At 34.5% G+C, this 11,754-nt stretch overlaps 1 protein-coding gene across 1 annotated transcript in view; it reads right to left on the bottom strand.

The window, feature by feature from the left end:
- Positions 1–11,511, bottom strand: part of LOC145279733 (uncharacterized) — a 12,120-nt gene extending 609 nt beyond the window's left edge. The window contains exons 1-2 of the mRNA XM_080131030.1: positions 11,113–11,511; positions 1–1,625 (exon numbers count right to left, since the gene is read on the bottom strand). The exon at positions 1–1,625 is cut by the window's left edge and continues 609 nt beyond it. Coding sequence (XP_079987156.1) covers positions 310–1,269 — 960 coding nt within the window. The 5' untranslated portion in view covers positions 1,270–1,625; positions 11,113–11,511 and the 3' untranslated portion in view covers positions 1–309. The remainder of the gene's footprint in view (positions 1,626–11,112) is intronic.
- Between the last annotated feature and the right edge of the window lie 243 nt (positions 11,512–11,754).

Genomic DNA, 11,754 nt, shown 5'->3' on the forward strand with positions numbered 1-11,754 from the left:
TTCGTGGAGAAAAGAACCCCGCAAACCTGACAAGTATATGGTCGCTCAGCTGTGTGTGTATGGATATGATCTTTTAGTTGAGTTGAACTTCGAAATGCAAAGTCACAAATCTGACAAATATATGGTCTCTCCATTTTTTTTTTCATTTTTCTTAAACTTTTTCTTTTAGGGGATGGGACATCCAACCAGATGTCTGACATTTACCCCTATTTTAGTGAGTCCAACCAAGAGATCTTTTCAGGATTCTAGCCGTCCCTTTCAGTGCAATCGTTTGTATTTCACTTGCACTTGGATCACCGGGTATGCTTGCTATGTACTTTTTACTTTTTCCAAAGTATGACTTCTTATGTGTCTTATCAATTGAGAACTATTTGTAAATGCAGCTTTACAAGTTTGACAAGAATATGGTTTTTCACCTGTGTGTATTCGCTGGTGAATTCTGAGATTACCATTTAATGAAAAAGCGGCTCCACAAATCTGACAAGAATATGGTTTTTCTCCTGTATGTGTTCGCAGGTGTGCTTTTAGACTACCATTTTCTGAAAAAGACGCTCCACAAACTTGACAAGCATATGGTTTCTCTCCTGTATGTGTTCGCATATGGTCTCTTAGAGTACACCTTCGTGCAAAAGAAGCCCCGCAAACCTGACAAGTATATGGTCGCTCAGCTGTGTGTGTACGGATATGATCTTTTAGTTGAGTTGAACTTCGAAATGCAGAGTCACAAATCTTACAAATATATGGTCTCTCCAAAGTATGACTTCTTATGTGTCTTTTCAATAGAGAACTATTTGTAAATGCAGCTTCACAAGTTTGACAAGAATATGGTTTTTCACCTGTGTGTATTCGCTGGTGAATTCTGAGATTACCATTTACTGAAAAAGCGGCTCCACAAATCTGACAAGAATATGGTTTTTCTCCTGTATGTGTTCGCAGATGTGCTTTTAGACTACCATTTTCTGAAAAAGACGCCCCACAAACTTGACAAGAATATGGTTTCTCTCCTGTATGTGTTCGCATATGCGCACATAAATTACTAGTTCGTGAAAAAGAAGCCCCGCACACCTGACATGAATATGGTCGTTCACCTGTATGCGTTCTTATATGAGATTTCAGATAAGAAGTTTGTGAAAATGCTGACCCACAAACTTGACAAGAATATTTTTTTTCGCTTGCATGTTTTTCCATGTCTATATCGAGACTATTATTTGCTAAAAATGGTAATTCTAATGCTTCCAGGAACAAACTTGCTCTGTTCTGTGCTTGCATGTAGCTTTATAGAGATTAAAAAATACAAATCAGTAAAAAGTTATCTCTTTCTCTCTTTAGATTTTAATTTTCTTGATGTACAAGTTGACAAGAATATGATTTTTCTGTGCTTGCATGCAGATTTAGAATGACTTTGGTTCTAAATGTAAATCAGTAAAAACTTTTAAAGTTTATATTATTTTTTTTTTCTATATTTCTCATCATAGAACATTTCTCAGGGATCCTTAGACTTCTTTGAAAAAAATAAACGAGCAATGTCTTTTATGAAAAAATAGGGCAACAATTATTTAAAACAGATCCAAGATTATTTTCAATCTTTGCTGACCTGGAAAATCATTTGCTATCAGAGTTAATATCTGCAAATAAATAAAAAGATGCTATAAACAGAAATACAAATAAAAGAAATGCTATGAATAGAAATACAAAAAGAGAAAGATGATATAAAATGAAATGATGAAATAAAAAAGTTAAAAAGACAAAGCTATAAAAAAAATAAGAAAAGAAAATTAAGAAAGACGTGTACAATGGGGTTTAGATAAAAAGAATATATTAGACCAAAAACTACATACAAATGAAGGTTACCAGTATTTCCTTCATAGTTTACATAATATATATATATATCATTTATTTTACATAAGCATTTATATGTCATTACATATTCAGGAGCATATTTTGGTCAGCCAGTTAAAAGAACTAGCGACATTTTTAGGAGATTTCATACAAAAGTAGAGTCAATAGATTATGGAAAATCTATATCTCTATAAAAGTGAAAATGTCTGTCTGTCTGTGTACATTTCCCTACACAATAACTCTGTCAATTTTCAGTCTACAGACTCAAAATTTGATATACATGGTATAGAGATTTGGAAAAATCTTTGTAATCTGTTTTTGGCCAGAGATTTGGCTGTTAAAGGGTCAAAGTTCAACGATTTGACCTTTGAGAACTCTACCAAACTCCTCCGCCGATTTTGCGTATAAACAATTGAAATTTTAGATATAGGTTCTTTGGATATGGATTTAACTTAATAACTTGATAAAAGCCTAAAACAATAAATGTTAAGGAGTCATAATAAGGGTCAAAGTTAAAATAATTTGACCTCTGCGGTCTCTACCAAATTACTCAGACAATTTCTGGTCTAAACATGTAAATTTTACATAAAGGGTATTCAGAGAGCTTTTTAATCAGTTTGGGTCGAAAATTGTTAGGTACCAATATATAAATGTATGTATGTATGTATGTTTGCATGTCTGCCTAAAACTTTCGACAGAGGCGACGGATTTTCATAAAAACAGTCCCATTTTGAAGCTCGACCCTTCAGACGACAAAAACCGAAAAATTGGCTAAAAACATTAATTTCTTCACCTTCTGTAGAGCACTTTTCTACAGGGAAGGATCGCTTTTTTCGTCGATATTTTCGAAAGTCATCCCCTCTTTTCGATTGTCTAGCCTTAATTTAAGCCTATGTCACTTCTGGTTTGGTAGTGGTCGTAACAGCAATGACGTCACATTTTTTCCCGCTCTTTTCCTCCTTTGCGGTACAGATTCGAGCCTGCCTTCCTACTACCACTTTTTCTTTTGCTTAACACACACCTCCAAACACCTGGGAAACGCCGGGCACCCATGCTAGCACTTTATATAACTATAAGAGTTCTCTAATTACGTATAATTGGCTGATCAAAACATATGAATGTGTAGTGACATAAATGCTAACATAAAAAATAAAAAGTATAACTCATTATCTTAACTTATTACAATTAAACAGAAATAAAATAAATCATTTGCATTGTTTACATTTTCATCCAGAAATAAAGTACCAGTATCTATTATATAATCATAAATTATATATATATATATATATATATATATATATATATTGGGCGATTTTCTAAGAAAAACACTGGTTCTCCGAGGCGGAAAATTAAACATTACTATCATTTAAAAAATCAAAAAAAAATCACTTAAACAGATGAACGATAAAAATGAAGCAGTAAATTGTCTATGGTAACATAGCGCATTACTGTTTTTAAAAAATAATAAATAAATAAATAATATGTCCAAATAAAATTGGGCGACTTTCTAAGAAAAACACTGGTTCTCCGAGGCGGAGACATAAACATTACTATCGTTTAAAAAATCAAAACAAAAACCACTTATATTTCTGTGGAAATTTGATGTTTTAATTATATTTCACTTTTTATTTATATCAATCCTTCACTTTTTTATATACTAATCCTTAATTTATGATGCTCAATGAAATTACATAGCATATAACAAACAAATGACAAAAGTCTATATTCCAAATTTCATGATGCTGCTTATATATATATATATATATATATATATATATATATATATATATACACACACACACACACAGTATATCACAAAAGTGAGTACACCCCTCACATTTCGTCAAATATTTAAGTATATCATTTCATGGGATAAAACTGAAAAAATGAATTTTTGACACAATGAAAAATAGTTTGTCTGCGAATGGAGTTTACCAGAGCTTTACATGTAGCCACTGGAATGCTCTTCCACTCTTCAATTATGACGTCGTGGAGCTGGCAGATATTTGAGACTTTGTGCACCTCCATCTTCGGCTTGGGGATGCCCCAAAAATGTTCTATTGGGTTCAAGTCTGGAGACATGCTTGGCCAGTCCATCACCTTTACTCTCAGCCTCTTCAGTAAATCAGTGGTTGTCTTGGATGTATGTTTTGGGTCATTGTCATGCTGGAACACTGTCCTGTGACCCAGTTTTTGGAGGGGGGGATCATGCTCTGTTGCAGTATTTGACAGTACATGTTGATGTTCATGTTTCCGTCAATGAAATGTAACTCTCCAATACCTGCAGTACTCATGCAGCCCCAGACCATGAGATTCCCACCACCATGCTTGACTGTAGGCATTACACACTTATCTTTGTACTCCTCACTTGATCGCCACCACACATGCTTAAGGCCATCAGAACCAAATAAATTAAATTTCGTCTCATCAGACCATAGGATATGGTTCCAGTAATCTATGGGCTTTGTTGACATGTCTTCAGCAATGTTTGTGAGCTTTGTTGTGTATTGCCTTCAGAAGAGTCTTCCTTCTTGGGTGACAACCATGCACACAAATTTTGTATCCTGCTTTGTGCCACCATCAGTATGTGTTGAACAGTTTTTAACCAGGTTGGAGACTGTGGGTGAAGGCATCAGAGAATTATTATCCCAGGATTGTTTAACAGAAATAATCAATCCACCATCTGTCCTGGTGGGTGGAATGCTGACATGTGAAGAACCTGTGTCTCTGCTAGTGTCCTCTTATTGGAGGAAGGTTATGACAGCATAACATCTTCAGAGAGAAAGTCAATCTGATACTCAATGATGAAACAGTAACTGAAGTAGAAGTGGAAGCAAACACATCCAAAATTTTGCAAAGGAACACTTGACAAAAACGATCACCACCATGATGCCAGCTATGTGATCATGAGATTTGGGGAGAGGTAACAGTGTGGGGGTAATAACAATAACCACTCATGTTTAGCATGCACCTGCTGTAAAGAAATGGACCCTTTAGGTACAAGAATATGATCAAACGAATTTAGGTATTGTTAAGCTTCTTCTGGAAAATCTATAACAGTGTAATAAATAATGGGCAATAAACAATTCCCCCACTATCCAACAATCTTGAAGTTGTTTGCATGGTAACTGAAAAAGCTAATCTGCCTGCTCGCCAGTTTACTTCCAACTCTACTTTAGACCAGGCAAACCACCCCCTCCCAGATTTTCTGTTGAAGACAAAAACAATACTACATAATCTCAAAATTACCCCTTCTCAATTACATGATATCATAAAAACTAGACACCTCAAAAGCATGTGGACCTGATCTTATCTCGGCTGTACTATAAAAAAAATGCTCTGCTGAGGTTGCTCCTGTTCTTTCAAAACTTTTTAAAAACTGCCTTACTAAATCTTGCTTTCAAAATTGCTGGGAAATCGCTTCTGTGGTACCATCTTCCAAGAATTGTGGCAAAAGAACTGACCAATCAAATTATTGTCCCATTAGGCTTCTCGCTCTTCTTGCCAAAATATTTAAATCTTTGACTCAACCAGCTATGATGGACGAAAATTGCCTCAGATGGGGGCTAATGTGAGCTGAATTAGAGCTTTTATTTATGTGAGCGATCCTGAGGTACAAGCAGATGACCTTGCTAGTTAAAAACGGTTTGATTGCTGATACAGAATACATGAAGGAAAAAACAATTTTGGAAACATTAATAATATTGCTTTGTGAATAGGATTGTTGTGTGTTATCTAACAATGTTTTGTCTGGAAGTGACCTTAAAAGTCAAGGCCGAGATTGGCCTGTGTAGAAATCCAAATAATCAAAATGTTTAGTGTCTGTTGGGAAATCACCTAACTACTATACATAGGTGGTGTGGACGATCAGCCAATCAAGGCAAATTGGAGTATGGTGTAATAAACAGGGATTGGTTGGATAAGAAATCCAGACCGGCCCAGACATTCCCCACTCCTTCCTTTAAAAGGAGCCGTAGAGCAAGTGGGAGACCAGTTGTTGTAGGTCAGTTGTCATTGGGAGTTCTTCATTACAGTCTGCCACAACCCTGAGCAAAAACACCCTGTTCCCTGACCGACCGCTAATGAGAGGAGGAAATCAGTTATTAAAAGCAAAAATGGCTGCTTGAGTTCAATCATGTAGAATGCCAATGAAAAAGAAAATATGGCACATATTTTTCTCCTGTTGATAATTGTACATAAATAACATTTTCTTTGTAATAAGAATTATTTTCATAATTAATCCTTACAACAATATATATATATATATATATATATATATATATATACATATATATATATAGGGTGACCCAAAAGAAACGGGCCCCTACGTACACTTTATGTGATATCTCCTTTATTTATTCACCGATTGCCTTTATTTTACAGGACATGGCAGAATCAATGACCGTGAGTACACAAAAACCTAAGTGGGAGCTGGGACAAAGAATACACTGTGTTAAATTTTACTATAAGACAGGCTCGTTTAAGAAAACCCAGGACAGTTCCATGCATCAGTTCAAATGTGAAAAATCTCCATCCAAAAGCAGAATTCAGAACTGGGTGGACCACTTCGAGAAGTATAAGACCATGGAGAACCTCAACGCTGCCAGAGAGAACCGTCTAAGCCACTCGGGACGTCCCAAGAAGCAAACAGCCGAGTTGGTCGAAAGAGTGAGAGAGTCTCTCCAGCAGAGTCCGAAATGCTCTGTGCGTAAGCAAAGTCAGTCCCTCGGTACGTCCCGTGAGACTTGCAGGAGAGTACTGGTGAACGCTATCAGAGCTTACAAAGGAGGGCTATGACAGTCAAGTTCCTTAACCTCCTTTGGACCTCAGATGAAGCCCACTTCCATCTTGATGGAAAGGCGAACTCCGAGACAAATGTCTTCTGGGGGTTCTTCAGATCCAATGAAGTAGCCACCAATCCCCTGCACTCTCCTAAGTGCACGGTGTGGGTTGCAATCTCGGCCAGAGGCATCATTGGACCAATCTTCATCGAAGAATCTGGTGCAGCAGTGACAGTCTCCAAGGAGCGGTATGTGGAGGTCCTTAAAACCTTCAAGAGTGAGCTCCAGACCATCTACCCGTCACTCATGAGCAAGTTCTAGTTCCAGCAGGATGGAGCAAGTTCTCACACCTCAAACCTGTCTCGAGATTGGCTGAAAGAGAACTTCGGAGGCCAAGTGATCAGTCTCAAGACTGATTTTGAGTGGGCACCCCATAGCCCGGACCTAAGCCCCCACCCAGATTTTTTTCTTTGGGGCTATCTTAAGGACAGAGTCTATGCAGGGAAACCCAGAACCATCACGGAACTCAAGGAAGCTATCAGGGAAGAGATGAGAACCATTACCAATTCGGTCTGTAAGAACATCATGGACAACTTTGTGCTGTGCCTCAAGAAATGCATGGAGCTAAATGGAGGCCATCTAGAACATATGCTGTAGAATGGAGAAAAAAAAACTCAAAGACCCTAGTGTCTTGATGTGATGTTTTCAATATAATAAACTAATTATGACCAAAGTTTCATTTTAATCAGACAAAACCCTAAGAAATGGGGCCTTATTAGAGTTGGGGTCCGTTTTGTGGGGTCACCCTGTATATATATATGTATACATATATATATATATATATATATATATATATGTATGTGGAGTTATCAATTTTAAGCTCCCCCCCAATGTTTGAAATGTTTCTATGTATTTTTCAAAATGTTTGGAACTTATGATCCTCTCATTCCTCCCACTGCCACCATACTTACAATAATGCTGATGATTACATGTCTTGTTGACCACAACGTGACCAAGTAGTGGGTGCTCATTTTACATTAAATTTATATAGTAAAGTGATACCCCACTTCAAAATATCAAATTTTTATTATTTAAAAAAATTCTATTTTCCATATTATCTTTAAAGGCCGTTGTAACATATTCACCTAAGAAAAGTCGATTTTGATTTCTTTTTAGAAGGTAAACTACGCTGGATCAAGTCAAAAAAATATATTTTCTTGTGGTCGATGATATTAATTTTTAACCACAAGACTATTTTATTAGATAGCACAATAAGAGACTAAATAAAAATAAACAATATTTATATTAAAGTTTTGGAACAAATAAGATTTATTATATATTATAATTAATATCAAACTTTTTTTTATTCCATTTTCACCCCAAACAAGGCACAGTGCCACATTGATGTAGGGAGCTACTATCGGGGACATAAGTTTCAGGCGTATTATGAAGGGAGTTGAGCAGCAAGATGTCTGTTTACTTTACACTTAAACTTGTGCATGTCAATATAGTTGGGAAAGCAAAATTCTGGAAGGGACTTCCAAAGTCTAGCAGTCCTGGGGAAGAAACTATTGGAGTAGAAGGCTTTCTTACATCTAGGAATCTCTATTGTGTAGAGGTGGGATTTTGCTGCTTGTCAGGTTTGTTGGAGGTATTTACATTGACGGGGTACAAGTGCTTGTAGTTCGTCGGAGCATTAAAATACTTGTAGAACAGACAGATGGATGCAACATTTGATTGATGAGACAGGTTGAAGCCTAGATGACAGTTCAGGACGTATCAGGTTGGCGACTCTCTTTTAAACCCTGTCCAGGAGTGAGAGGCTAGTAGCAGATGCACCAACCCAAATGTGGCAATAACAATGGACGAATGGTGGCCTTATCGAGGTACATGATACTTTCAGGCATAAGTAGCTTTTTTTTTACCTTAATTTTAATGATTAACAGAAATGATATTTTAAATCACATTTTCCTTTTAAGAAATTAGTTACACATTGTCAGATAATGATAAAACTTGTAATATCAAACGACATACCATTTAGCATTTTGCTACTTAATCTGACAGTTATAGTTTTTAAATCAGTAATTAGTAAATTTCTTGTATGTCAATCAATATAAAACTTGTATGACTCGATTCAAAATAAAATTTTCTTTAAAATGGTGTTTTTATATATTTTGTTGTGATTTGTATATTCCAATAAATTGCAATTTAATTCAGCCTATTAACTACAAAACATGCCTCCATGGTGTATCTGCAATGGGTAAATGACTTTTCGGACATACACATTTTAAGTCTAAATACTCAACACAGAAGTTCTAGTTGATGACGTTTGATATTGTTAAAACAATAAGAGAAAAGAAATGTCTTTATCAGGGGATTTAAACAAAACACAGTTTTATTTGAAGAGGGAGGTATGCGACTCTAAACTAGTCCCCCAAACTTCTGAAACGATTTATTTAAAAATCCATTCTTAGCATGGAGATAAGCTGTTTTGTAACTATTCTGTACTTTCAGCTAACAATTTAATAAAAATTGTAATTATACTGTACAAACGTCATTATTTAAAAACCTATTCTTAACAAGTGGAGAGGAAGATGTTTTGTAACTATTCTGTAATTTCACCTAATAATGTAATAAAAAAGGATATTGTAAAACTTGAATTTAACTTTAAAATACTATTACAAAAAAAGCGCTGTAATTTTATTTTATTTCATTAAAAAATGTTTTTGTTTATTTTTAATTCAAATGGCTTCACTCGACACCATTTTTGTTTTACTCAAGTAAAAAAGTTTTTAAATGAATTAAAACACAAACTAGTTGAGTAAAAGATTAACTTATCTTGCCTGTGAGAAGGTCATAAATACAACCAACTGAACCTTCATGGTATTATATGTTCAAAATTTCATCATAATATCTTAAAAAGATCTGAAGATACAGTTTTTTAAAGATGGGTTAGTCTGTAAATTGTGAAAGTTTCCGACCATTTTCTGTCACAAGTTTTATGCTCTTTTCAATAATGTTTAGACACCGCCAAAAATGGCCGAAAAATCAAGTTGTTGTTGTTTTTTAAAACGAAATTACATTTATTAAAATCCATTATTTCTGAGTAACTTTTTTTTTTCCAGAAAGATAAAACCCTGAATTTTATCATATAGAAAACAGAATAATGTAAAACTTTTTCTACTATTTTTAATTAAATTTTAAATGTTAAATTTTCCTAAAAAGTTAACAATTGACATTTTTTGTCTTGCACAAAAAACGTACATAAATATTAAAAAAAAAAGGTTTTTGAAATAATTAATTAATTTATTTGTTGTCTAACTAAGATTTAGGATAATTTTCTATGAGAATATGCAAAAATATTATAATATAAGTACCTGGATTTCAAATAATTCCACTTATTCATATAGGCAACCAGTTACTTCGCGTCGATCTAGACAATGTTTACGTTTGTATGTGATAAAAAGCTAACTATGGAAGACCAAACATGCAAAAAGAAACTTATTTTTCAGTGACGAAAATTTCAATGTATTATTAACGCTGAGGCTGGCCAGTACCAGATGGGTGACCATTTGTATGAGTTTGGTTTTTAATGTGTATGTGTGTGGAGGCCAGGCTCCTCAAAATGGAGGAGGGGGGAGGAATTTAAAGCAGAATAAAAAACAATTATTTCAGCACGTTTGGTCCACCATAGTCGAAAGGCGGCAAATGTTTTCAAACGGGATCGAAAAAATGATGCTATTTTTAACATAAAGTACACAATATTTATCGAATTTTTTTTGTATCGATTCTTCAAAGCATGCTCTGTTTAATAATGGTCATGCATTATTCGGCTCGCTAAAAAAAAAAAATTGTTAATTTATTTATCAAAGATTTTAAAATGGCTTTTTTTTCGTATAAATATTAAATTTTTTTGTTTGTTTTGCTTAACTTAAATTAATTATTTTACTTAACATAGTCACCGAATTTCAAACTTCAAAACTCAAAAGCGGGATAATTAAACACAATCGAAGTTCTGATATTCAGACGTCAAAATAAGGTACGCAAACAATTAAAAAAATTTTTTTTTTTTTTAAATCTATAATCCTGTCCCTTACAACAACATAATATGTTTTGTTCAGTTTCAGATGATTATTTTAAGCATATTTGGAACCCCCTCAAAACAAGGGGAGGGCTGTAAGCAAAAAAAAAAAAAAAAAAAAAACATATAAATATCGTTTATGAAAAATAAGTACACTATTATAAAGTTCATTCTTCTCTTAATAATCGCTGAAAATTTCGTATTGATCGGATAATTACCTGATTTTTGGTAGATTTTTAAAAAGACGGTCCGTCAAAAAGTACTGACCTGCTCCCCCCCCCAACAGTTTTGGCGGTGCCTAATAATGTTTGATTTGAGTTGATTCGATGTAAAGAAAAATGGTGTGGTATTGCTAATAAAACAAAACAATATAGAAATGATAATAATAAGCTTAAGTAACATCATACTTACTTACATACAAACGTATTTCGTGACATCAGCTTTTAAGAAATTAATAACTATAATAACTCGATTGCATTTACCTAAAAGATACAACATAGATTTACATAAGTTGATAATAAAAGGAAGTCACGGCGAAAATCCAAGATGGTGTCCAGAAAGCAGCTTCGCAGAAAACTACAAAAAGTTAAAAAAATAAATGGAGAAAGAAATGAAGAGAGTCACCTCGATAACAATGCCAATCTCTTTCGAAATGAAAGATTTTAATTTAATTTTATTTATTTAAATTTTTAATTATTTTAATAATGGGGATCGGGTGAAATACACCATCTTGCATTAAATTGATATTATTGTAAACAAATCCATAACCAAACGCCATCTTGAATTTAGCCAAAACTGCTTTGTGGTAATTATTACTGACCGGAACTCGATGTGGAGGGGGGAGGCAGTGGAATTCTGGGAGGCAGTCGTTCAAGAAAAAGGTATAAAAAAGTGCTTGGTCGACTGATTTTATAGTAGTAGTAGTAGTAGTTTGTTGTCCACCACGTGGGTCGGACTGAACTTTGCGTAGCATCAACTTGTGGGTTATAAAACACCCCTATCGTTGATGTGTTAGTTGGACTTTTTTGTTTAGTCAAGTTACACGTTTCACAG

The sequence above is a fragment of the Euprymna scolopes genome, chromosome 1, assembly GCF_053919585.1.
Source record: "Euprymna scolopes isolate OS-2025 chromosome 1, ASM5391958v1, whole genome shotgun sequence".
NCBI classification, from domain to species: domain Eukaryota; kingdom Metazoa; phylum Mollusca; class Cephalopoda; order Sepiida; family Sepiolidae; genus Euprymna; species Euprymna scolopes.